This window comes from Grammomys surdaster, unplaced genomic scaffold (assembly GCF_004785775.1).
Source record: "Grammomys surdaster isolate TR1022 unplaced genomic scaffold, NIH_TR_1.0 241, whole genome shotgun sequence".
Lineage (NCBI taxonomy): Eukaryota > Metazoa > Chordata > Mammalia > Rodentia > Muridae > Grammomys > Grammomys surdaster.
The window spans coordinates 3,705,862-3,733,837 of NW_021604686.1; the positions used below are offsets into that span (position 1 = coordinate 3,705,862).

The 27,976-nt window shown below is 43.2% G+C and overlaps 1 protein-coding gene across 4 annotated transcripts; it reads right to left on the reverse strand.

Moving 5' to 3' along the window:
* Positions 1-218: 218 nt before the first annotated feature.
* Bbs4 (Bardet-Biedl syndrome 4) lies at positions 219-27,976 on the reverse strand. 4 transcript variants are annotated; one of them, XM_028774377.1, is made up of 17 exons: positions 27,884-27,940; positions 23,269-23,320; positions 21,215-21,398; positions 20,922-21,001; positions 19,376-19,439; positions 18,351-18,462; positions 17,343-17,415; positions 11,270-11,323; positions 8,522-8,649; positions 5,889-5,943; positions 4,901-4,969; positions 3,820-3,972; positions 3,558-3,729; positions 2,977-3,046; positions 2,250-2,391; positions 1,623-1,800; positions 219-1,213 (listed from the first exon to the last, which is right to left on the reverse strand). In XM_028774377.1, exons 3-17 carry the CDS (start codon positions 21,315-21,317, stop codon positions 1,101-1,103), a joined length of 1,566 nt encoding a protein of 521 aa, XP_028630210.1. In that variant the 5' UTR covers positions 21,318-21,398; positions 23,269-23,320; positions 27,884-27,940; the 3' UTR covers positions 219-1,100. The 4 variants fall into 4 exon arrangements, with proteins under 4 accessions (XP_028630210.1, XP_028630211.1, XP_028630213.1 ...); XM_028774378.1 differs by lacking the exon at positions 21,215-21,398 and having other exon boundaries at positions 27,884-27,976; XM_028774379.1 differs by lacking the exon at positions 219-1,213 and having other exon boundaries at positions 1,688-1,800; positions 2,250-2,342.

Genomic DNA, 27,976 nt, shown 5'->3' on the forward strand with positions numbered 1-27,976 from the left:
AGAGGACCTCTGTTCAGTCTGCCAAGTCAGACCCAGCCAAAGTATCAACACTCCACACTGGCTTGAAAGTATGTCAGTTTTGTAGCTGTCAGTTAAAAGGAAAACTGGTACCCTCAGAGAGAACTAACCTTCTATACTGCTGGGAGGCCATACTATAGCCAAGAGCAACATGGCTTTGAGGTGGTAATAGTTTCAAATCAGGCTCAGAACTAGGTAAAGACAGACAGTGATCATAGTTTTATTTTTTTAAAAAAAATCTTTTAATGTGACCTCTTAGAGCTCCATAATCTTTTACAAAGGCTGCTATTGGGCCATGAGAGCATCTGTCAGCATTCATCATTGATTGTCTTGGTTAAAATTCCTTATCTAAAAGCTCTGTTCTTTTTCAGCAGTACTGGGGATTAAACCCAGGGCCTTGTGTATCCTGAGCAAGTGCTCTAACACTGAGCTATGTCCTCAGTCACCCTGCCCACTCTTTCTCTTTAAATTCTTGGTGCCGATTCCAGACTAGCCCTGACTCTACTACTTAAACTGACATGATCTGGCTCTAGACTCTGACCTCTCTTAAGAATGGAGATAAGGACTTGTTTTGGTTTCTCTTTGGGCAAATATAGCTGGATTCATTCCAGTTTGAGTCTCAACTTAATCTAAAAGGGGTGGTGGGGGTGGGGGGGTTGGGAAGCCCTATTTATCTAGGTTCTTAATCCAAGGTTTGTGTTTCCAGTGGAGACTTTTATCTTCCCACAGTCCAGTTAGAATGTGACTTCATCACCACAGTCTACCTTTATAAAAGTCCTTCATTGAGTAATGGTCTTTCATCATTTGCCTTGCTGACTCTTGGAGTATACATGTGGGGCCTCAAGTCTACGTAGCATGTCTTCTCCCTTGTTCCTGGATGATGGGGTCAGCCAAGAGCTGCATGGGCCTCAGGCTCCTCCTGATCATCACAACACACCCTGGGTTCTGTTTTAATTCTGCAGTGCCCACCCAGGGACGAAGTGTTGGCCTCTATCTGCCTGGTCCTATGACCACCTTCTATATGGTCTCACTTAAGAGACCCCCCCTACTCCAGGGTCATCCTGTTTTTTTTGTGTTTGTTGCTATTTTTCTTTCTTTTGTTCTGATGCTTCTGTTGGACTTGCCTCCACAGCGGCCTCGGGCTCGGGCTCCAGTGGAAGTGATGGTGGCTTTGTGAGCTGGGCTCCTACAGTCCCTGGCAAAGAAACAAAACTTGAATTCTCAGTTACTCCATTTTAGAAGAAACCATTTAAGAGGGAGCTTTGTATTGTCTGAGGCTATGAAACCTGTAGTGCATTCTGTACCTAGTGAGGATGCCCACAACTGAAGGAATAAAACATTAAGCTTGGGAAATTAGGGCAAGAATGTACAACGGCAAGCACTTAGTAATGCACTCTTAAACCTAAAAGCTTACCACCCTGTCTAAGCCTGCCTACCTCACAGCTTCAAAACCAGTGCCACTTTGGTCACTCTGGGCTTTTCCCTGTGTCTAATACTAAATTGACCATGAGTCTGCAGTGTGCAAACCTTGCTCAAAGCTGTGATCTTTGATGGTAGAGGTAGCTTATCTCCACTAAGTCTTCAGTGTTTTGTTAGTCTCTTACCTGAAGGGATCTTCCAGTATGCAGCTGCCGAAGACATGGCCTGTCTTAGAGCTTGAGTAGCAGATTTGTTGCCTGAATTGGTCCGGTGCTTTGACTTGGGATCTCTGACTGGTTTGGTCCAGACCAGTGCCTCTCCTACCTGGAGGGCAGCTCCCAACTTCTGAGCCATCTCTACCATCTTGTGCCACATGGGGGAGAAAAAGAAACTTTTGACAAAACCAGCAGAGCCAAATCAGTCTTCTCAGGCCTTTCACCAAAGGCCACTGACTGGAACTAGCAATTGAGGGAGGAGCACTTAAAACAAGGCAATCATTTTCAAGGGCTAGGATTATTACAAGTTGCTTATCGGATATCAAGAGGTTTCCTTGTAGGATCTCAAAATGCAACAATTCAAGTTTGAAGCATCACTGGCCAGATTCTGCCTGTTCTGCTATAGTAATGAAAACATGACTCAGTAAGCCTGAACTATCTTGTTACTTTCTTCTAGCAAAGGTTGTCTCAGACTATGACTAATTGGTGAATTCATGCTGCAGTCAACATGAAGCCCAAAGAAACATCAGCTTATGGTTCCTTTGGTATCTGTTAACAGCTTGCTTCATGACGTGTAGGAGCTAATAAAAGGCATACCTCAGAGTCAAATTCCAGAGGACTGTTGTCCTTGAGAAAGCTGACCTTCTTCTCCATCTCCTGGTACTGAGCCAGGGCACGCTTCTTCTCACCCTGGTTATACAGCAGCACAGCATAGTTCAGGTTTACTAAAGGGTTACACCTGCAGCAGAGAGACGGAGTCGGGGCTCTGCAATAATGAGTTATTGGCGATCCTTCTCATCATATGAAGTCCCAAAACAAAAACTTGAGTAGTGGTTGTCCTCATTCATTATACAGCAAAATGCTGTGTGACCCACAGTCAAGGATCTAACTGCCCAAGGAGAAAAGTAGGATATTGACTGAGTCTGGCACCAGCAAAGCCACCCCAGGAAGGGCAGAACAAAATAAATCCCAGACCAGCTGTGTAGCAGATTCTATTGTGTAGTAGAATACCCACACCACCACGCCAAGAACCTTAGTTATCTTTGATTAAACTGAGCCCAGAGTCCCACCTGCTAAACTACTTAGCCCACAGCTTATCAGCAACCCAAGACAGTGCTGCCAGATCTTGACTTTCTTTGGATTCCTGACTACTGCACTTAGAACTGGAAGTGTTTCTCAGGCTTTTCATTCTCGATAAGTCTTAGGAGCCACAACCTTCCACATTTATGTCACCCGGTGGCTAAGATGACTCAGGCAGCATGAATGCTATGGCAGTCTTTGCTAATGGTACTCCCTACCCTTTCCCACAGAACAGAATGCTTACTTATCCAGGCGGACAGCTTCTCCATATGCTCTTCTGGCATTTTCTATATCTTCCAGGTTGGTCAGAGCCACTGCCACAGAGAAAATTAGGAGAGTTCATTTTAGATAACAAAAATAATATTCTAGACCACTCTCAAAATTAAGGCTTTTTCATCCCTCAGCTCAGACACCTCACCACATCAACTGTGTACAATGTCACACGCCCTACTTCTGCCAGTGCTTTCTCAAAGTCTAGTTGGTCCTGTAGGACCATGTGGAGGTTGGCTCTACTTTGTCACATTAGAACTGATGCTGCTGCCATAACATAAGCAGTAAGGCTCTGTGCCCTGACAGTTAGGCTCTGTGCCTCACTGCAGTCTGAGCTAGCTTTGTAGTCTGGTGCTCTCCAAACAACCTCCATTAGTTGCTTTTGACCTTTCTCTCATAAATTGAAAAACTCATCAATAAATGACCAAAATACAATTAACCTGTTTAGACTGAGTTAAAATCCCTCCATGGGGCATTTAGCTACTAACCTATGATCCCAACTCACTTTCCCATCATCATAACTCAGAAGAATGTTTCTATATAAAATGTCCTTACCAGCCAAGAGCATGTAGAGTTCCCCCAGCTTGGGCTGGAAGTTGATGGCTGCACTGAGAAAATGGAATGCTGATGCATACTGCTGCATAGTCAAATGGACAAGGCCCAGATTGTACAGAATCTTCCAGTCGAAGGGTGCCAAGTAATTGGCTCGTTTTAGGCAGCTGATAGCCTGCAGAAACAGGAGCACTCAGCCCAGGGCCAGGCAAGCTCAGCAGAGCCAGTAACCACATGGGTTAGGATAACTGTAAGGAGCACTTACTGCCACATATTTCTTCTTGCCAAAGAAACACATTCCAATGTTATTCCAAAGTGGAGGACTTTCTGGAATAGCACAAGCTACAACTCTGTATTTGGTAAGGGCAACATCAAAGTCCCCATGAGTCTGCATCATGCTGCCTGCTGCCAAGATGGCCTGAAAACACAGCGCAGTAACATTAGTACTTCAGTCATCCAAGAAGCCCAAGAAATGAGACAGTCTCCTGAGTGTACATAGTACACATCAGCCAGACATGACCAAGAACAACTTCCAGGTACATAAATAGACCCAAGCTGTCTTTGGAATCAATCCCACAGCATTAAAAAAAAAAAAAAAAATGTCTCTGGCTCCATCTAGCTCCATTTGTTTCCTACCTCTCGCTACGGAATTCAGTATTCTAATAACTGTTGCCATCTGTCTGCTCTACTTTGTACACTGAGTACTCCAGACACCTCACATACAGCTGCCTGTGGCTACTACTCGAGAAGCCATGTGAATTGCCTTTAGTTTTTATCCGTCCAGCACTATCATTTCTTTAAGGAAAGGTACCAAGACAATAGAGCCAGGCTACTGACTTCCTAACTGATGGAGTTTGTGTTTAAACCCTATTTGGTTGCATCTCCCTCAGTTCGTTCACTTGACTTTCTCACCCTCAAGTCACATATGTCTGGAAGTTACGTGACTTCATTAGGATCAAGAATCCTCCAACAGTTGTGATGGAAGCTTGGCTAAGTTCTCGAGTAACAGACACTATAACGGCACTCTAACTTTACCTGCAGCCAAAATGAACAGTCCTAGTACCATAAATGGACCCCTTTGAAAAGCTGACCATTAACACTTTACAGTAGCTTCAATAAGAACTAACTTTTAAAAATAATAAGAATTATGAATACAAGGTGATTTCTGACAGGGTAGTATACCTCACTGATAGACTACTTGCCTAGCATGCACAAAGCTCTAGGTTTGTTCACCAGTACCACATACATACAAAGTTACCTTCTTGCGTATTTAAAATGAGAAAGCTATCCAGTTTCTAGGGTCTGATCATCTCTAGGGGTCATGGGATCACCACAGCCTACAGTACCTTGTAGTTAGTAGGGTCATAAGTCAGTGCATTCCCAAGATGTTCAAATGCCTTCTGGTAAACACCAAGCTTGAAAGAAAGCAAACCAAAAAATTTACCTCAGTAGAAAGATGTCAGTTCATGAATGTGGCCTACTATACCCTGAGTGGAAACATGCAGTCACTTGTAAAGTTCTTTTGAACACTCACACCCCAACCCTTGAAATAGTAGTGATAATAAAAATATAGTTGGTATACCAAATAAAACACAAATCTCCACATTTGTGATTTTCTTATTTTTGTTTATTTTTCTCCTGATACAGTATCTTCGGCCAAAAACCCATTTCAGAAACACTCATGCTGATTGATATTAATGCCTCCTGACAGGGACTGTACTGTACACCTCCTCACAAGCCAAAGCCCAGAGGACCCAAAAGTAAAATGTATGTTCTTCTTAAAGCAATTGTTATAAAAGCTACTTCAGAGACATATCAGCTGAGCAGGGAGACTGGAGGGTGGGCAGGCTAAGACAGCTCAGAGATCAGGAGCCTCAGTACTCAGGAACACAAGCGGCAGACTTAAGAGTCCCATCCACACTTGGCAATGTGACGGGAAGGTAATGTTTCCTCTTTAGAAATCTACCCCTGGCTGCTCTCACCTGCAGGACCTTGGATAGCAAGGTGAGCCAACACGAACAGTCTTGGCCCCAGTGTCCACAGAGTGGTTAAATCTAACAGTTCTCCTCCTTTCCCCAAACCAGACAGCAGGTTCTCATATATATTCTTTCCCTGTCGCATAAGAATTGCTATTACACTAAGGCTGAAAGAGAATTACGACTTGGGTGCAAATGTTAATTCCTTCCTTTAGTAATGAGTATATAAAACAAACCAAGGTTCCTGTGTGTACTGTGACTGTTAATACAATGTGCCAAGTAGAAAAGTGAAGGAAACCACCACAGGCATAGACCTAAAGCATTTCTAACACCAGTATGTGAATACAGTTGTCATTACCTGTAAGTAGAGCAATCCTAAAGTTGTAAGGAGTTCTGTATTTTCTGGTGAGAACCTGTAACACAGAGATGCTCGCAAGGAAACCATGGTTACAAGACAGACTTGTAGAGTCATCTGCCCCACTGCCAACACCTGGAACCCTTTCTTAAACCTTTCTTTTCCATGTAAACTTCTGAGAACAGTTTGGCAATCTCCTTCAAAAGCAAATAATCTCAAACCTGGAGACAGGGAAGATCTGCTCAGCAGAAGAAAATGAGGCTTAGAATCTAGACTCTTTTGTCAAAGCTCTTCTTTTGGACCAACAGCAACCTTAAAAAACGAAATGTGTGGAACGATTCACCACACTGAAAATAACAAAGTTTTAAGCCAAGTCAGTCAAGATACAGTTATGTGCTGGGCAGTGGTGGCGCACGCCTTTAATCCCAGCACTTGGGAGGCAGAGGCAGGCGGATTTCTGAGTTCGAGGCCAGCCTGGTCTACAGAGTGAGGCCCAGGACAGCCAGGACTACACAGAGAAACCCTGTCTCGAAAAACCAAAAAAAAAAAAAAAAAAAAAGATACAGTTATGTTAGTCTCTCTGTTGAGAACTCTTGTCACTTTCCCTGTGCATACAATGGTAGGCAGCCTACTTCCTAGATCATCTAGGACTCCAAACCCCCTGACAATGTGCTCTCCATATTAAACAAAGCACCACACTAAGTTGCCTAGCTAAACAAAGAGGGCATATATCAGCCCCCGGAAAGACTTAGATACTGGATCTTGGAGTAAACACTGGCCTATTATCTGCCTTTTCAGTCTTTGACTGATGCTTATCTTTATTAAAAAGCCAAAGCAACAGAGTTGAGACCATCTGAACACAGGATCAGTTTCACCAGTAAAGCATCAAACAGCAAAGTACTGTTCCTGCTTGTTACCTGTAGGATAGCCAAAGCCTGCCCCTGTGCCTGAGCTGGCAGACAACTTTCTCAGTACAATTGAGTATTTTTGTCTTGCTTTTCTATAGTAAGTATCCATTCTGAGCATACTCCTCCCCAAATCACATAATGAACTTACGCTTCCCACTCTTCACGTTCCATCAACATCGGTTCCCTTGCCAGCACTCCTCTCCAGAGACGCAGGTCATGAACCTACCTTCTCAAATACTCAACTGTCCTGCTTTCTCCGTTGGGAAAATGAGTGATTCAAGTCTGAGTAATCACTGTCAGCACACCCTCACTGGAGTTCATGTGCACTAACTCAGATGCCACCTTGTACAGGACAAGTGTCAGGAACAGGCTTATTCTCACATTACAGGAGCTCTTCACTTATTTCATGGCCCCTTCCTACCTGACCACAGAAGCCTGACCTTCTGATGATGAAAAAACTATAGCTTACCAACAAACTTAAAAGAGTTTTCTGTCACAAAATGTGGTTATAGAAAAGGCAGAAAGCAGTGCTGTGGCTGATACAGCCAGGAAGCTCACCCTGTGGTGGACAAAGCTAACAAGTGACCAGTACTCTATACCAGAATCTTAGTCCATGAGTCACACATGTTCTATTCTTTGATTGAACACAACACCTGAGCATTCTGCTGTACACAGCTGTCCTATTTAAAAGAAACAAGCCAGGTGCAGAGGTAGGTGGATCTCTGTATGTTCCTGGCCAACCTGATCTACATAGTGAATTGTACGCAGCCTAGGCCACATGCTTAAGACCCTGCCTCAAAATAAGTTAAACAAGATGACACTACGCAGAAAAAACAAAATTCCATGTGTCCCTAGAGAGGAAACTTGGGATGGAAATTCAGTCACCCATTATCAACAAGTTAAACTACCCTAACAAAGAGCGGCAGGAAAACTCATGATATTGGGACTGCAGTGCAGCTCAGTTGTCACATTTGTGCAAAGTTAAGCAGGGGTAAGGGTCTATCCTCAGCATAAGAAACCAAAATAACAGTAACACAAGATATATTGGTATCGGGCTAATAAAACCAGATGTCTGTTTCTAAGCTAGGGGATTTCTGTACCTAATACGATCTCCAGGAACAGAGGATCTGCTATAAAGTATTGAACTAGAAGATCGCACTGAGCCCAAGTTCTTGCTGAGTGCATGTCCACCTACTTCTGTTGCAAATGTTTTCTCCTACCTAATTTCAAACCATAGACAATGTGCAGCAAGCATGTGTGTGCAGTTAAAAACTCTAGTTTTAGGGTTATTTGAAACTAGAGATGCTTACTCCATATTTAGTTTCCAGTATCATCTTACTTCAATATGACCTGGAACTTGTTACTCAGCTTGAAGGTGAAAAAACCACATAAGGAACTAAATCCCAAGCAGCTAGCCTATGAATCAACTAGCCTAGAGAAGACACTGTTACGGAAGAGAGAAACCATCTGTTCTCAATGTTTACATGTCCCCTTGCTTTCAGCAGGGGTGTCAACCTGTGGTCCATAGGCTGCATACATTCCAGCATAACTGCCAATCTGTCCCAACACAAACTGACAAACTTACCAAAAACATCATGGTATGTGTACACAAGTTTTTGTTATTCAGTTGTTCTGTTCTTGAGCGTGAACTCTGTAGGTGATAACTGCATGTTGCAATGTTAAAAGGGTGGACACCCTGGCTGGAGTCTAAGAGGAAGAGACACTTACTCCACGGCTTTCCTGTAGATCTCAATGGCTTGATCCAAGTCTCCCTGCAGTAAATGGATCTTCCCCAGCATTATGTAAGTCAGGTCGTGCTTGTTAAGCTGGAGGGCACTGTGCAATTGGTCTTGTGCCTAATCAAAGTTCAATGGAGTAAAGATAACCAAATCAATACCACTGCGGGACAATGTTGAAGTAAAGACAGCTTTGATGTACTTATATGAGAACATTATGTCTGAGAAAGTAGTTTCACCACCTAAGCATAGCCTAGCTGGCCTTGCTGAATTCATAAAAGATGATCAACTTTCTGAATGTTTTCTGTTTGACATTTAAACCTACAACTTAAACTTTATAACCCCAAAGGGACATCATAATACAGTAATAGACTACCACACCAAACTTGATCCCACCTGTACTCCTGACTACCTGTACAACCTTAGCCAGGCTGGACCTGTTTTCCTAACAATATAAAAAAATAAACACAAAGGTGTTCCTATTTATTTATTTAACAAGTACTTATTGAGTGCCTGCTGGTCTGGATGGCTGGTGTGCTAGAGTATACAAGAGTCAACTAGAGTAAACAAGAAAATACGGCTACGGCTGGGCCTCCTCGTGAGGCTTCAGTCTCCAACACCACACAGCAAAGAGTAAACGTAAGTAACGTTTTGCTCTGGAGGAACCTACATCTTAGGAGATGAACAAAGAGGCTTTTGTTCATTCAGACTCAATAAGAGCTTCTATAAATGCCAGGACTTGTAACTGTGTAGCCTGCTGAGTTTTATTAAATCTAAATATAACCACCTACCTCAGTAGAGGTCTAAAGACTAAGCCTGTCTCTCCTCTGACTTAACTGTACTACAAACAGGAAGGTGCCTGGTCAAACTGTTCTCTGAAAGAAAAATTTAATCATCTATACAAAACCAGATTCATCAATATATATTTTATTATATGTCTTACAAAAAATAATTCTTGGGCTGGAGAGATGGCTCAGCGGTTAAGAGCACTGGCTGCTCTTCCGAAGGTCATGAGTTCAAATCCCAGCAACCACATGGTGGCTCACAACCATCTGTAATGAGATCTGATGCCCTCTTCTAGTCTCTGAAGACAGCTACAGTGTACTTACATATAATAAATAAATAAATGTTAAAAAAATAATTCTTACACTTCAATTGCTAATATGCAGATATTTTTTCATAGCTCTGAGAGATAGACTAGGTTATACCATGATCTTACAAAAAGAAACAGAGTCGGCCTTGTTAAATTGGTATTAGTGAGTCAGTCTTGATGGCAGCAGAAAAAGAACAAAGCTACATAGTCACTGAGTTATGAGAGAAAACTCCCTAATCCCCATCACTACGTTTCAGGACTCTCAAAAGCTCATCTATTATTCAGTTAGGACATGCATCTAAGGCTGGAAACATGGCTCAATTCCCAACAGGCACGCAGTTGGTGGCTCAGCCATCTCTAATTCTAGTTCTAGAGGAGCTGATGTCCTAGCCTCCAAAGGGACCAGGCACACACGTGGTGCACAGACATGCATGCAGGCAAAACACCCATACACATACTAAAACAAACCCCAAACAAAACAGGTCGGGCAGTGCTGGCACACTCCTTTAATCCCAGCACTCAGGAGGCAGAGGCAGGCAGATGTAGGAGTTCAAGACCAGCATAGTCTACAGAGCTAGTTCCAGGACAGTTACAACTAGGAAAAGAAACCTTGTCTCAAAATCTCCACCCCTCCCCACCAAAGGGAAAAAAAAAACTAGTTATCTGTTTCTTTTTTTTTTTTAAAGAATTATTATTTATTTTATGTATGTGAGCATACTGTCGCTGTCTGTTGCTGTCTTCAGACACACCAGAAGAGGGCACTGGATCCCATTACAGATGGTTGTGAGCCATCATGTGATTGCTGGGAATTGAAGTCAGGACCTCTGGAAGAGCAGCCAGTGCTCTTAACCCCTGAGCCATCTCTCCAGCCCTAGTTATCTGTTTCTTAATTTGAGCACTAAAGTAAGTTAAAACATGCTTTGCCTGATAGCAAAGTCTTACTTAGAGCACAGAGTTTGTTCAGAGTAAAATGTAAACTCACATCAGAAAAAAAGTTTCATCATAAAAATTCAATCCATTTAAATTCATTTTCACTGACCTTAAAAGCAAAAATGAAGGCCAGATGTGGTAGTTCACCTCTTTAATCCCAGCACTTGGGAGGCAGAGGCAGGTGGATTTCTGAGTTAGAGGTCAGCCTGGTCTCAGAGTGAGTTCTAGGACAGCAAGAGCTACACAGAGAAACCCTGTCTCAAAAACCCAAACCAAACCAACAAAACAAAGATCAGTTGCTGTCAAAGCATAAGATAGTTCATAGGAACACGGACACTTTAAGGGTGGGTGTGTGTGTGTGTGTGTGTGTGTGTGGTGAAATTACAGTAGTATGCCACAGTGCCCTGTGAAGGCCCACACTTGTAAGTGTCTTACTGGACATTCGTTTCTATACTAAACCATTTTAACAGAAGGTAGAGAGAAAGAGAAAGAAGAAGGCAACTGGACTCCCACTGTACAATTCCTCTACTTCTTTTTTACCAAAAGTAGGAAAAAATGAGTGATGACAAGCATTAACATGGCAATAACTTACAAGGCAATTTTTACTCCCAAAGCTCTTCAGATAGTAGAGCTAATACACAGTGGCCAGTGGCTCTTCTGTGACAAATGAACCACAGTGAATTCCAGTCAACCACCATCACCATTTCTATGAATTACCTTGTTGAACTGCTTTAGGTACGTGTAGCACACTCCCAGGTTGTGGCAGATCTCCTACATGCAAACGAAAGCAGAGCAGTTAGGAGTGAGTCCACTGTCAGCACTGGAGCACAGCAACCAAAAGACTGTAGCTGTTCAGCACGGTGTGCCCTGTGAAAGATTCCTAAGTGTATTTTTTAAGCTAAAATTATAAAATGTATGTCTGGAGTGATGGCTCAGCAGTTCAGAGCACTGGCTCCTTTTGCAGAGGACCTGAGTTTTGAGCCACAGCACCCACCATAGCAGCTCACAACCTATCTCTAACTCCAGTTTCACAGGATCTCAGAGCCTCCAGGTACCAGGCATATGTGAGGCGCACAGATAGTCATGTAAATAAAGACACCCAGACACATTTCTACAAAATTATAAAATGTGTGCTGGAGAGATGGCTCAGCAGTTAAGAGTACTGACTGCTCTTCCAAAGGTCCTGAGTTCAATTCCCAGCAACCACATGGTGACTCACAACCATCTGTAATGGGATTGGAAGCCCTCTGAAGACAGCTACAATGTACTCATCATATACATAAAGTAGATAAATACAATCTTTTTAAAAAATTTATGAAATGCAAAAGAACAGACAGACTCTTCCCAGATCTAAGTAGTTCTCTGTGGTCTGTGCTCATCTCCCCTGACCAGTTTCCCTTCACAGCAGCCTAGGATCAAAACACTGTGTCCTCTTCTAAGGACAACTCTCTATAGCCCTTGCTGAGTGGACGGCAAGCTGGGAGCTCCACTATTAAGGAAATCCTGTCTCCGTCCGTCCTTCTGGATCCTTGGGCCTTTTCTGTAAGAATCTGGAATTGGAAGGAGCTCTGGTCAGCAGACAAGTATCACCTTCCCTAGATGTGACTCGGGGACCAGTGGTGCCACTTGAAGCTACTTATTCAGAGATAAGTATGTATCTCTGAAGCTAATCTTGTTGAAATCCATAGCAGAGGTCAGAGGACAAGCTCACTCTTCTTTGTAAAGTTCCTTCCTATGGCTCTTCTACACTAGAATCAGAACTTCCTCTCTCAGTGTAAAGAGCTGTAATACTATATAAATACATTTAATAACTACATACTAAATAGTCCTTCACACACAAAAATTTGCTAACCTCTGACCTGCGGAAAGATGAATCAAAAATCCACAGTAACTACCTTGGCTGCTGATAACTTTCTAACTCTAGTCCACTGTAAGACTAACATGTATCTTCTGGCGTAAGTGTTATGAAATCTCTGGAATCCAATAAGTCTGACTTTAGCAGCTTTAGAAAAGAAACCCGGAGTAAGGAGGGTGTTCCCGGAAGTCACCCGTGAGGCAGGGATGCAGCCCTGTCTCAGGAGCAGACCACAGAGGTTTAATGGGTTCCACATCTCCTTAAACAACAAAGCAATCAGTGATAGAACGCGTTATACAGTACGCTCGATGACTGTTATTTGCACATATAGTACTTTAATTCTCTAAGAAATGTGCATCATTGGTATAATTTTTCCAGTTTTATAGGAAGCCAAGGCTCAGAGAAGTGAGTTTCCCCAGCACAGGAAGTACCCATGCTGCGCTGCCCTCTCTTCTTTCTTTAGTTTTGTATTCTAACCATGTATAGATGGAAACAGCAACACAGACTCAGGACCTGATACCACCCGATCCTTCTCCTACCTTCTGCTGTTGTATAGTACCAAATAATATAACATTTCACTCATAAGGATTTCACTACATATTTCTCAAAGACATGATCTTTACAAAAAAAATTCAGGGCTAGAGATGGCTCAGCAGTTAAGAGCACGACTGCTCTTCCACTGGGTTCAGTTCAAAGCACCCACATGGTAACCTCACTTCCAGAAGATCCAGCGTCGTCTTCTGGCCTCACAAGCACTTTACACATGTAGGCACACAAACATACATGTAGCCAGAACACCCATACACACAAAATAAAAAAAAAATCTTTTAAAAAGTTATTTTAAACTTATAATACTATTATCCCACCTGGGGTAAAAAAAAAAACCCTAAAAACTAATATCTGTTTCATGAAGGTCTCACATTTTAAAATTATTTTTCTTTTAAACCACAATTGAAATAATGTCTACATTACCAAGAACTGTGCCTTCAATTCAAGCCTGTCTCCAGAACTTGTCTATGTCCCAGTCCATCATGGAGCACTGGCTCTCCTGTCCTTTAATGCTCTCTCTGTACACTAGTCCGTCTATGTCCCAGTCCATCACGGAGCACTGGCTCTCTTGTCCTTTAACGCTCTCTCTGTACACTAGTCCAGTCCATCACGGAGCACTGGCTCTCCTGTCCTTTAACGCTCTCTCCGTACACTAGTCCGTCTATGTCCCAGTCCATCACAGAGCACTGGCTCTCCTGTCCTCTAACGCTCTCTCCGTACACTAGTCCCTGACTCAGTCCTGGTGAATCACTGCCGTAGCTGCTATCTGAAAAGAAATCGCCAATACACCTAAACAACTAACAGCACAGAAGCATGCAGGGGAAGCCAGGATGAGCTGGAGTTAGGGATATCCTGCCAAGGCAGCAGACACTGCAGAAAGATCTCAGGCTATAGATGGCAGTCCTGGATTGCAGCTGCAATCTATTCTCTTCTTCCTCGAGGTGTGCCTTTCGACACATCATTCCATCCAAAGCCTCAGATTTCTCATTTGTCATTAGTGGAAATTCTCCCTGCTTAAAGTTGTTTCAGAAATCAAGACAATAGCATGCAAGACTATCATCTCCTTGTTAGAGCCAGATGGTGAGCTATCAAGATGTGTACAAGACAGCAGAGATAAGGGGTTTGCTACAGACGCTTATCAGGTTCGGCACACAAACAGCATCTGGCTGGTCACTGTTCTCAGTGAGAATAATACCAAGCTCTTTTGGCTACAGGGAGAATCGGGCACACTTCACCTCCCCTTTGCCCAGCCCTCTTGACTCATCTTCCTCCTGCCTGCTTTTCTGTTCTGCTCTTCTTGAGCTCTGTCCTCCATTTGCTGCAGACTATCTCACCCAGTCTCCTGGTTTCAGTTACTCACTTTGTGTTTCTGATGCTAACATGTTCATATACAGCCTAGAACATCCTGATTCTGTATCCAACTATGCACTGTAAAGATTTCATACTACTACAACCTAAAACTTATGTGCAAATTTTTCTGAAAGACAAAAAATTAGAAAGTAAATGAGTGTGTATTTACTGGTGCTCACACATGCAGGGCTATACCCAGGGCCTTCCTGAGCTGCTTCCACCTCTAATCTAACTCTAAGTGTAGTTTTACCTTGGCTTCTTAATGATTCAGCTCAGCTCAGCTCTTGGGAGGAGGGAATCAGGAATCCAAGGCTATCCTCTGATACACAGTTAATTCAAGGCCAGCATGGGCTAAATGTGACCCTGTCTACAAAGACAAGGGGGATGATGACAGTAAGATGACTCAGTAGGTAAAAGCACCAACCCTGATGGCCTACAGACACAAAGCACCAACTCTTGTTCTCTGACCTGTCCACTCACTGTATGTGTTGGTTTGAAAAGGAATGGCCCCATAGACTTATGTGTTTGAGTGCTTAGCCTATAGGGAGTGGCACTATTAGGAGGTGTGGCCAAATTGGAGGAAGTGTGTCACTGTGAGGTCAGGCTTTGGAGTCTCATATGCTTGTTATATCCAGTGTGGCTCAGTCTCTTCCTGGTGCCTGCGGATCTAGATGTACAACCCTCAGCTCCTTCTCCAGAACCATGTCTACCTGCGTGCCACCATGCTTCTCACCATAATGCTAACAGACTAAACCTCTGAAACTGTAAGCCAGCTCCAATTAAATGTTTTCCTTTATAAGAGCTGCCTTGTATTTGGTGTCTGCTCACAGCACTAGAAACCCTAACTAAGACATCATAGCATGTGTGTCCTCACATACATACATACACATATAGCACATATACAAAACAGATACTACATGTGATAAAAAATTTAAAGTTAATAACCTCAGATGGGGTGAAAATCTGAGATTGAAATATACTTAAAAATGGTAATGCTGGGAAGACAGGTCACTGGGTACAGGGACTTGTGGCTAAGTCCAATGACCTGAGTCCAATCCCTGGGAGCCACATGGTGGAGGGAGAGAAAAAGCTCCCACAGGTTGTCCCCATCCCCATCCCCATCCCCATCCCCATCCCCATCCCCATCCCCATCCGCACCCCATATACACTATTAAGTAAAATGTTATTAAACTTTTAACAAATAATGACCTAAGGACTCCAAGGAAAAACCATGTTATCTCTCTACTATAATCAGTGACATAGGAAGGACTCTGAAAGATCACCCAATCGTATAAAAACAAACTAAAAGGAAAGCAGAAAGAGAAAAGTAACTGTGGAAACATCCAGAACTAAGACTGAGACACAGAGAGGGCACTACACAAGAAAGGGAAAAGATAAGGGAAGAAGAGGCAGGATGGTGGCTCACACCTTTAATCTCAGCACTCAGGAGGCAGAGCCTGGCAGATCTCTGTGAGTTTAAGGCTAACTTGATCTACATAGTGAATTTCAGGACAGCTAGGGCTACATAGTGAGACCCTGTCTCAAATAAACAATAAAACACCACCAATAACAAAAACGAGGGAGGGAGGGAGGGGAAAAGGGAGGGAAGGAGGGAGGGAGGGAGGGAGGGAGGGAGGGAGGGAGGGAGGGAAGAAGACAAAGTACTTAGAAATCAGAATACAAGTACTGAAATTAAGGGACTGGATAAGCCATCAGAATATATACAACTAGAAGCGAGAATAGCGGTCTCAGAGAGAAGGCTGAGCAAGTGTCCTCGGATGTAAGGATAAAATAACAGAAATGAGAGGCAAGTGAAAAGCCACAAAGCTGCTGTGTCTGACAGGAGGTGACAATGCGTGTAGCAGACAGAGCTGCTCACACTCCAGGGCCCCATTTCTCTTTCCCTTTACTACAGAGCCCTACTCCAGTTAAGAATGGTTGCAGAGGGCTGGAGAGATGGCTCAGCGGTTAAGAGCACTGACTGCTCTTCCAGAGGTCCTGAGTTCAATTCCCAGCAACCACATGGTGGCTCATGACCATCTGTAATGGGATCTGATGCTCTCTTCTGACCTACAGGGATACATGCAGACAGAACACTATATACATAATAAATGAATTTAAGAAAAAAAAGAATGGTTGCAGATTAAAATGGTACTTTCCAGCCTTCTTTCAGAGGCTATGGCTGATGAGACACAGCACAGGTTCTTCTGGGGCTTGCTCTTCCTTGTTTCTTTGAGCTCCTTTCAAAGAATTAATACTTCTGAACTGCAGCAAGCACCATTTAACTGACCATGAGTAAGTCTCAGCCCTGAAATTCTAGGACCAAATGAAAAACCCATGATGTAGGTTCATGGATGGAAAACCCTTAACTTGTAAAAACAGTGTTTAGTCCATTTTGTGTTGTACTTACACATAATCCCCAATTTACACAAATACATGATGAAAACAGGGGGATAAGGAAGGTGACTATGACCAAACTATGACAATGTCACAGTGAAACACACCGTTTTATACAATTAATATACACTAATAAGAAAGGGAAGATGATGAAGGTAAAATATTCAGAAGAGTCACTTAAAGTCTTCATAACCTAAAGAAAGGCAAAAGAAACAGCCTACTGACTGCCAAGCAGATAGGGAAAAATATGCAAAGTACATATGAAGACATCTCCTGCTGATGCTTCAAACTCCAAAGGTACCAAGTGGACCTCTAAAGCTCTGGGAAATGACACAGGATAATCATGGCCTGAATCACACCAGTACACAGCTGTCAGTAACATTAATAGCTGCAAACTATGAAGCAAATCTACAAGCTATGCAGAAATGCCATGTTGAGGACAGACCGAAGACAGTAAACACTAAAGAGCATCTAGCCAAGCACTAAGCAGTGGCAGGGCATGCCTTAGTCAGCACTACTAAGGCAGAGGCAGGCTCTCTGGGTTTGAGGCCAGCCAGCGCTACACAAATTGAGACCTTATTTATTTATTTATTTTTTAAAAAGCGACTTGATAAGAAAGAAATGATGTCTCTTACTTACCCAGTCTTTCTGGTTAAGTTTAGCTGCTTCATTATATACTTCAGTGGCAGCTTTATGTTTTCCCAGAAGAAATCTGTGAAGACACATTTTCTGTAATTACTTCTTCCAACTTCATTATCTTTGGTTGGTTGCTGAGGCAAGTTCTTGTGTCACTCAGGCTAGCCAGGGTGATACTGAGCTGATCCTCAAGCCTCAGCTCCAAGGACTAGATCACAGGTGCACACTGCCACACCCCGCTAACCTAAACTCCTGTAGGACTCCCTCTATAAATTCACATTTTACACACATTTCAGAGCTAAAAATTGTAGGAGCTTTTTTCAAAAAGTTGAGCCGGTTGTATGAGAAAGGCAAGGCATAGCACTGCGCCCCAAAAGCAGTAGCTCTTGAGGCAGGGCTTGTGTCAGCACTGTGCTAAGGCCTTACTATCATCACACACCAATGTTGGCGGCATTCTTCTGTAACTACTTCCTGTAATGTTTTATAAAAGTAGACAAAACATCAAAGGTCAAATCATATACCAGTAAGCATGAGCCTCCACCATTTCCCAGCCTCCCCAGTAAGGCACAGCCTTTTCCTCCTGAACCCACGACGTTTCTCTCCTTGATCATGAATTTAAAGAGAACAGACTTCTATATGAAAATGATGCCAGTAAGAAAGGCAGTGGAGGGATGAACATGGAGATGGCACTGCATGGAACACGAGTGTGTGAAACACTTTTTGTAGACTTTAGAAGTATTTCCATTTAGAGATCTGCAGGCCAACCGCTCAAAATACCACCCGATTACTATATGTCAAATATTTCATGCAACTAGAAGGTGCTATCTATCGAGTTCCTCGATACTAGCTGACTTCCAGACTAATCCATGTTCCTCACGATGAAGCCGGTCATACTCATTACTCACTGCCCTACATATCAAGCATCTGGCTGCTATAGCAACAAGCTCTCCCCAAAGTGCACTTCAAAAGACAGCATTTTATGTGGTCTTCTGTGACTGCTCCAGTACTCACAAAGATCTGGCCACCTGCTTCAGATTATCAACACACTGAGGGCTGAGAACAGCACACGTCTGAAAGAGTTCTAAGGATTCCTGGATATTTCCTTCCAGGCGGAAAATCAGTGCTGCCAAGTAATAAAAAAATACAGAAAATAAGCTGTATTCTTAGAAGTAGAAGCTGGCATCAGAAAAACTAGAAGAGGATCTAAGATCAGACAGAGAAAGCCTCTGGATAACTCTTTCATCCAATGGGTAGCAGCAAACAAAGTGTTAGGAAGGGAGAGCCTGTAGCAAGCTGACTTAGACCTACCCATTCTGCTTCCAGCATCTAGAACCAGAAATCTGGGCTCTTGCAGATCACAGAAATTTTTTATAAGAATAATATTTAGAAGGGCTAGAGGTGGCTCTATTTGTTAAGAGCATTTACTGCTCTTGTAGGGGACTGGGGTTCAAGTCTAAGTATCCACTTGGTGGCTCACAACCACTTTTTTTTTTTTAATGTGTATATATATATATATGTGTGTGTGTGTGTGTGTGTGTGTGTGTGTGTGTGCGCTCTGTCTACACACACCAGAAGAGGGTATCAGATCCCATTACAGACAGTTGTGAGCCACCATGTGGGTGCTGGGAACTGAACTCAGGATCTCTGGAAGTACAGTCAATGTTCTTAAGCAATGAGCCATCTCTCCAGCCCCTCACAACTAATTTTAACTCTAGTTCTATGGGACCCAATGATTCTACTGGCCTCTACGGGCACCAGGCAGGTACATGTTGCACAGACATACATCCAGGCAAACATACATGTAAAATAATTTAAAATATATTAAAAAACATGTTCACCCAATGTTAAGCACTGGCCCCCAGATGTGTGTACAATACACACACAGAAATGTGTTCAAATGTCCAAGGATAGTGAATAAGGCTTCTCTGAGATATTATTTGAATTTAAGTCTTCCCTAAATTGTTTGGGTTTTTTTGTTTTCTAAGAACCTAGGCTAAATGTATTTTTCCAGTAAGGAAAGAAACACCATGTCTTACCCTGGACATAGATAGCATATTCACATAGTCCCTGAGTCTCCTGAAGCTGCTCTCTGATCACAGCCTAAAAGAGAAGAACACCTGAGTAGGGTAAGTGTTAACCAAAGCATCAGGAGAGGCCCACAAGGGACACACAGAAGACACCTAGGACACGGACAGTGACTAACAACGTGGTTTCATCAGGATTTTTGTTTTCATCTCAACTCTTACAATCACTTATTTCAGAAAGACGTTAGCAATCTAAGGGCTCTCAGGGTATTTTTGTATGTTCATTCCTCATTTAGAATACTTTTAGGGTTGGGCATGGGGCACAGGCTTTTAATTCCAGCACTCAGGAGCAGAAGCAGGTGGATCTGTGTGGTTTGAAGCCAGCCTGGTCTCAGATTGAGTTTCAGAACATCCAGGACTACACAGAGAAACCCTGTCTTGTAAAAGAAAAAAGAAAAAAATACCTTTAGCACTTACTGCTCTTCCAAAGGACCCAGATTTGATTACCAGCTCCCGAATGGCAGCTTACGACTATACAGACAGTACAGTTGTGTAAGTCTGTAACTCCAGTCCCAAGTCCCAAGGAATCTGATGACATCTGGCCTCCTTGAGATATACTTGCATGTGCTACATGGACATACATGCAGGCATACACAGAAACTTTAATTTCTGAATAAGTTTTATATTTTTGCATTATTTTAAAAAATATAAGCCATGCACTCTGGTGTGTGCCTGCAATCTCAGCACTCAGGGGGTAGAGACAGGAGGGTCAAGAAATCAAGGTCATCTACTCCTACCTATTGAGTCTGAGGCTAGCCTGGGCTACATGAAACTCTGTTTCAAACAAAACCAAAAAAAAAGAACAAAACAACAAATATGAGATAACAACTACATAACCCTAAAGTCTAAACCACTGTCTTGACCAGAACTGGAGGCACACACCTTTAATCCCAACACTCAGGAGGCAGAGGCAGATGCATCTGTGAGTTTGGCCTGGTCTACTTAGCAAGTTCAAGGCCAACCAAGGATACAGAGGAAAACTTTATCTCAAACAATTAAATTTAAAATAAACTACTATCTAGTCCATGACAGAAAAATTCTCTCAACCCCTATTTAAAACCTAACTAGGCATGCTAATAAAACATACAGACACTAGAGGTTCTCAGGATAGAGCGAATCACACGGGCTCTCTGCTGCAACAGGCTCTAGGCTGTGTGACTACGCCCAGGCACGTTAGCTCAGAAGGCAGCATCTGGAGCTGCCTCAGAGAACTGAGAAAGGCTGCCCACACTGGAGAGCTTCAAACTGTGTTGGCAAAGGGTGGGAGAGGAGCAGAGGCAAACAGGAGGGTCAGAGAGAGGACAGAGTGTCCTAGTAAAGGATCTGAGTACAATGAGAAAAATCCCTCCGGTAAGCAGGAAGGAACCTGGTCCTGTTTGCTATATAGAAGCACACTGAAAAGAGACAATATTAAAGTCAAGGTTGGTAGATAAACTTCTGTTTAACTGACAGCGTCTAGCCAGCCTGCCTTTCACTCTCCCTGTGGCTGCAGCCTCACCTTGCATGCGTCATAATCCTTCCGGACATAGTGGAGATGGATCAGCCAGTTCTGTTTCTCCACAATAGGGAACTCTGGAGCTAGAGAGCATAGTTTGGCAAAACAAACAATACAGTCAGTGTTAAAATTTCTCCTTTAGCATAGTCCTCATGTCTAAACCAACCACAAGCAATTACAATAGTGCATTAAATTCTTCATGGAATTTGGAAATGTATGGGGATATTTTGTCATCTTAATTTTATTTGTTTATTTTGTGGCTCTCCACGTGGGGGTACACTTGCACTACAGCATACATAGAGGACAATTTTGAAGAAGTTGGCTCTCTCCTTCCACCATGTGGGTCCTAGGGATTGAATCTGGATCAGCAGACTTGGCAGCAGGTGCCCACGGAGCCATCTTTCTGGCCCTTAGAATAATTCTTGGTCGATATATAGTCCTCTTCTAGACTTGGGAGCAGCTGACCCATAGAATCTGACTCTAGACGAAGGGTAAAATACAGATTGAAACGACAGTCACAACATATACTAACTCTTCCTAATTAGCTTAGTCACCCAGTTATTTGTGAGGTAACATACCACAGCAGGATGATTCTTATAACCAGAAATGGTTAAAAAAAAAAAAAAAACTAGTAATGATGTCAGATACTTGCTTAATTACAACCGAGTTTCAAAAATCTCAGCTATTAAGAAGGCTGAGACCCTGTCTCAAAAAAACAAAGAAGAAGAAGAAGGAGGAGGAGGAAGAGGAGGAAGAGGAGGAAGAGGAGGAGGAGGAGGAGGCTGAGAAAGATGTATTTTAAGTTCAAGACTAGCTTGGGCTACAGGGTAAGTTCTAGGGTACCCTGAGCAACTAATGAGAACCTCCCTCAAAGTAAAGGAAGGAAGGAGACTCGGCTTCTCAGATGAAGACACCTGCTACACAAGCCCGGCCCCCAGGAAAGGTGGGAGGGAGAACAAGCTTCATCAAGTTGTGACAGCTCGCCATGCGTGGGGACGCTTGCACTACAGCAGACATAGAGGACGTTCTGAAGAAGTTGCTTCTCTCCTTCCACCATGTGGGTCCTAGGGATTGAATCTGGATCAGCAGACCCCACACACATACATTTTTTAAAAAGTTTTGAAACAAGTAAAAGAGGAAGCTGGAGATCCAGCTTAGGAGCATGCCTCGAGTGAGCATGGTCTTACCTAACACCACAAACAAGTCAGTGCAAACAAACAGCTCCTCAGACGGCAGAACTAATGCCTTTTTGTTAACAATATTTAGGTTTCTCTCTACTGTCTGATGAGGAGGAGGACATCCCATCCAAACACTTGGAAAACCCTCCCATACAGTCATGACCTGAAGTCGGTTCTCCTAAAATGTTACAGGTTAGCAGACAGAGGATTCTTGTTCCTCGAGGTCAACAGTGCGTCACCTCTGTGAGACCAAAAACGCAGCACTTCACAGTCAGGTCTTCACTAGGCTTCCAAGTATGATTTTTTATAAAATCACACACTAGCCAACCATGCAACATCCATAATCCCAGTAACTGGGAACTAAAGTATTGAAAATGGCCCAAGTCAACAGCCTAGGCTTATACAGTGAGTTCAGGCCCGTCTTAGAGACAGACAGGGCATGTTTCCCTCAGGAAACTTACAGAGCAAGGCCCTATCTTAAGACAGAAATTTTTAAATAAAAAGTCAATGCAACACTTAATATATACATAAAATTAGTGGAAGTCTGATTTGTATAAGAATGCAATGTTTAGCTGGGCGGTGGTGGCGCACGCCTTTAACCCCAGCACTTGGGAGGCAGAGACAGGTGGATTTCTGAGTTCGAGGCCAGCCTGGTCTACAGAGTGAGTTCCAGGACAGCCAGGACTACACAGAGAAACCCTGTCTCAAAAATCAAAAAAAGAAAAGAAAAAAAAAAAAAAGAGAGAATGTAATGTGTATAACACAAACAGAAATTAGTGAATACTGACATAATAACCAAAACTATTTAAATACATTACAGGCCAATGAAATATAACTGGATAAAATACAAACTAGTCATTATATAAGAGCTGGACCATGGGGCGGAAGATGGCTCAGCAGTTAAGAGCACTGACTACTCTTCCAGAGGTCCTGAGTTCAATTCCCAGCAACCACTGGTGGCTCACAACCATCTGCAATGGAATCCAGTGCACTCTTCTAGCGTGTCTGAAGACAGTGAGCGTGTAATCACATGCATAAAATGAATAAATTTTTAAAGAAAAAAGAGTTAGACCACCACTGCTTTTCCTAACATACTTTACAAAGCTCTGGTATGTATGAAACAAAGAAACACACACAGACACACACACATTAAAATGAATTTAAATACAGACCTTTTTTTGGCCTGGGTTTTTGAGATTCAATAGATGCAGGAACCTGAGTTTTCTGAAATGAAAGAGGTCACCTGTGTTAAAGCAGCCCCATGTATTGCTAATTGAAAGTACATTCAAAGTACATTCAATGATCAGTAACTCACCAGTCATAACATGAAGAAACATAAAGAGGCATTCTGAATATGACTTCTATACCACACTATTCTTTAGCTATCCAACTTGCTCATAGTGTATAATGCATAGTATGTGCTTATTTATAATGTACCAAAATTACAACGTACAACATACACTCATATTAATACACTAAATTATTAAATACCTCATAACATATATTTAATGTTCAACTTCTTAGCAGCCAAATCAGAAATTTTTTTTTTTTTTTGCCATTTGTATGTGTGTGTGTGTGTGTGTGTGTGTACAGAGGAACATCATTCAAGAATCTTCTCTCCCCTTCTGCAATGTGGGTTCCCCCTGAGGACCTAACTCTTGTCAGTCTTGGTAACAAACCCTTTTATCTGCTAAGCCATATCACAGACCGTGATCTCTGTTTGATAAAATGAAGGCAGACAGCTAAGGCAGTAAAGAAGCTATGGCACAGGCATGAAGGCCCAAGTTCCAGTAACCAAGGAAAAGCTGAGGACAGCATGTGTGATCTCGGCACTGGGGAATAAGAGACAAGCAGACCGCGCGCTCATCATCGCCAGCCTAGGGAAAGCAGCAGATGCCGGTGCAGTGAGAGACCCGGCTACAACAAGTAAGTGAAGAGCAACTGAGGAAGACGCTAGATATGAAGGTATTGTACTAACTTAACACTGTAACTTATTAGAAAATCTTTAAATGAATTTTTATTAGTTCCCTAATTTTATCCATCATATACCACAATAAGGGCCAGTTGTGGTGGCATATGCCATTAATCTTAGTACCCAGGAAGGCAGAGGCAAGGGGATATCAGACTTGGAGAATAGCCTGATGTATCTAGGACAGCCAGTGCTATCTATACAGTGAGACCCTGTCTCAGAACAACAGCAGCAGCAAGACAATTTATATGCCTAAGGGGGAAATACTGGCTGCAATTTTTTTCAGAAGCTCTAAAGGGAACTTTTTAAAAGATTTATTATTTTCTGCATATGAAGGTTTTGCCAGCATGTATGTACACCAAGTGTATGCCTGATGCCCAGAGATGTCAGAAGAGGCATCAGATCTCCTAGAACTAGAGTCATGGATGTTTGTGAGCCATCGTGGGAGCACTGAGAATGGAACCTGGATCCTCTGCAAGAGCAACAAATGACTGTAACTACTGAGCCATCTCTCCAGATGCAAAACAAAAAATTTTAAAGGGTATACCTCAGGCTGGCCCAAAACCCATGTTTCTCCAACCTCTGCCTCTTCAACATATAGAACCAGAAGCACCTGAGTAAATGGCAAGAGAAACTCCACACTCAGCCTACCTTAAGGAAAGGTACCAGACCAAGCATGGTAATGTGTGACTACAAGCCCATCACTCAAGAGGCCAAGAGAGGGTGAGACCCAGTCTGAGGCTAACCAGGGACAGACCCATAGGCACACCCTGTTTCACAAAACAACAGGAGCTGAAGACGGCTTGGCTGTTAGGAGTACTGAGCAGCCTTACAGAGGACCCAGGTTCAATTCCTAGCACCTATGTGGTGGCTCACAACAGTCTGTAGTTCCAGTTCCAGGGGATCCAGTGCCCTCTTCTGGCCTCTGTGGGCATCAGGCATGCAAATTGTGCACTTAAAACATATTCAGATAAAACATCCATACATGTGATCTTTTGTAAAAAAATTAAAAACAAAACTATAACAACAAAAAGAAGTACTGCGGGCTGGAGAGATGGCTCAGCAGTTAAGAGCACTGACTGCTCCTCCAGAGGGCCTGAGTTCAATTCTCAGCAACCACATGGTGGCTCATAACCATCTGTAATAGGTTTGGATGCCCTCTTCTGGTGTGTCTGAAGACAGCTACAGTGTACTCATGTGCATAAAATAAATAAATTTAAAAAAAAAAAAAAAAGAAGTACTGCAGTGTCACCATGGGCATGAGAGCAGAGAAGCAGCTTTGGAGATCTGAAGTGTCTTTCTTCACCCTGCCTGGCTGGTTGATAGAAGGAATTAGAAATCCAATTTTCCACCAGGTATTACCACATTGTTCCCAGCAGGTAGTGCCACACTGTCTCTGGCATTACTGGGCAGGGCAGCCTCAGTGCAGAGTTTCGTTGCAACTGCAGCACTCTGCTCCTTCCTTCTCGCCTCTGCCCTCTGAGCTTCACTCACTTGTCTCTGTCCCACCTCTTCTCCTGCTCCCTCCTCAGAAGCACTGCCTGCATAGGAGTCCCCGGCACAGATCTGCCTGTGGTCCTATCTGCTCTTCCACCCACCGGAAGTGTCTGGTTACTGTCCCAGTGATTGAGTCCTCTGCCCCACTGCCAAGCTCTACCCTGACAAGTCTCAGTCAGTAAAAGCCACACACAGTCACCTCTACCTGTCCTCCTTAGAAATGCGGCCAGACCCCACTCACCTAATGCTTGGTGGGCATATGTGTCAAAAGAAGCAAAAAAAAATATTAAGGCCTAGAAGGACTGTTAAAGCCTAGATAAAATGTTAAGGCCTAGGTAACAGTTACTTGAATACCCTGCCATTATAAGGAAACTTTCTCATATGTTTCTGCTGTTACTAGAAAACTTTCTAATGCCAAGATCGATTATATACTTTGTTATGTTCTGTGTCCTTGGAAACCAATCACAATAAAAGTCAATAGAACTGTTTTATATAGTTACCCATAATAAGCTTGGATCTGAACTAACCATCCAACAGTACTTCCTGTACCTGTGTATAAGTTTTTACGGTATAAGCTGCCCCTGAGATGGACCCCAACATAAGAGAGACACCTGCCCCAATATAAGAAACTATTTGGAATAAAACTTCCATTTTGAGTAATGGTCGAATAAAGTTTAAGTTCCCAAGACCTCGCTGGGAACGGACATCCTACTTGGCAGAAAGAGACACGTACATGGGTAACAGGTTGGCAAGTTAAGACATGAATGTTAGACAAGTCCCATCCTGGTAGGCAAGTTAGGACATGAATATTAGACAATGCAGGTACCCTGCCACATGTGAATACCCCAACCAATGGGAACTGGATAAGTGTACAGCAAAGACATATTCCTAAGAAAATCTCTTATCCCTAAGTCCTGATTGGTGAAATAACTTGGCCCAGATGTTTATGGATTTGGGGCTTTAAAAACCTTGTAAGATCTTAACTTGGGGTCATGGTTCACTTCCTAGTCAACCAGTCCTGGGGCGCATGCTCGATAAACTATCCCTGTCTGACTGAGATCAGTGTGTGGTTTGTAAGGCAATTCCTAGACCCCAATAGTATTCATATATTATTTAGACATGAAAAAGAATGAGGTGTAATCTGTAGTACTGTGGGAAAAAATATGGTAAGTAAAATATGCCTGGCAGAGAAAGCCAAAGCATGTTCTTGCTCCTATGTGGAAGCTAAAAAAAAAAAAAAAAAAGTTGATTTCAAAGGGGTGTCACACACCTTTAATCCCAGGCAGAAGCAGGTAGATCTCGGAGTTGGCGGCCAGCCAAGTCTACAATGCTAGTTCTAGAACATAGAACAGTCAGTACACAAATAAGCGCCATCCAAAAACAAAACAAACAAAAAAGTTGATTTAATGGGAATATAGAGTAGAACAAAAGGTCGCCAAAAGTTAGGAAAAGATGGAGAGAAACAGTAATAGGAAGCAGGTACCAATAGACAGAAGCAAATGCTTTTGTAGGGGGCTACTGTTTGCAACAGTTTATATGCTGAGACCCTGACTTAATCATTATAGTTACACTTGTATCTAAGTATCATCCCATTGTATCTCATAAATATTCAATTATAAGTCAATCAAAAAATGTAGCTGGGAGTGATGACGCACTCCTGTAATCCCGGAATTTGGGGAATTAAAGGTAGAGTATTAAGGCTAATCCGTAGCCAGCATCAACTACAGTGCAAATACTATGTACATACAAGACTGTCACAAACAAGCAAGGTTATGAGTGATGCAAAAAGTCAGTTACTACTGAGTCAGCCTGAATTCACACAGGCTGTTCTGTAGAATTAACTAACAATTTAAACCAGCTGAGTTCTGAAACGCGGCTTTAACAAAATCTAATCGCAGCTGGGAAAGCAGGCCAGTCGCAGTGAGACCGCAGGGGCGCTGAAAGTTTCCAGGCTGCAGCCTATTAAATTACCAATCCATGAGCTATCAAAAACTGTCTAGCGAAGGTGCAGTACCCACCACCTAACATGCCCGCCCACCCAAAAAATCGTAAAAGCAGGAAAAACACCATTTCCAAAAACCCTCTCTATTCTGTCCAGGAAGAGGGCCGTCCCAAAACAGACGAAGGTTCCCGTTCGCCCAAACGCCCAGCCAGGCGGGGAGCAGGACGCGGCCGCGCCGCCTCCCGGAGGGACTACTCGGCGTACGCCCCGGCCCGGCCCCACCGCCCCGGCCCGGCCCCACCGCCCCGGCCCGGCCCCGCCCGGCCCCGACGCCCCGCCCTGAGGCCGCCACGACGCGGCCGAGAATCTCCCCGCTTACCATCCCAAGCTTCTCCTCAGCCATCTTGGCTCCGCCCACCGCGTCGCGACCGGAAGCCGACCGTTTCCCGGACGACCAGCGGAGCCGGAAGTC

Excerpts from the sequence above, each read along its gene's own strand:
- Bbs4 (XM_028774377.1), bottom strand. The coding sequence starts at position 21,317 with ATGGCTCCGTGGGCACCTGCTGCCAAGTCTGCTGATCCAGATTCAATC. Across the intron at positions 21,002-21,214 it reads TCTTCAAAATTGTCCTCTAT|CTCCAGAGTTCCCTATTGTG; the intron begins GTATGCTGTAGT and ends TATGCTCTCTAG. Across the intron at positions 1,214-1,622 it reads ATACTGGAAGATCCCTTCAG|GGACTGTAGGAGCCCAGCTC; the intron begins GTAAGAGACTAA and ends TTTCTTTGCCAG.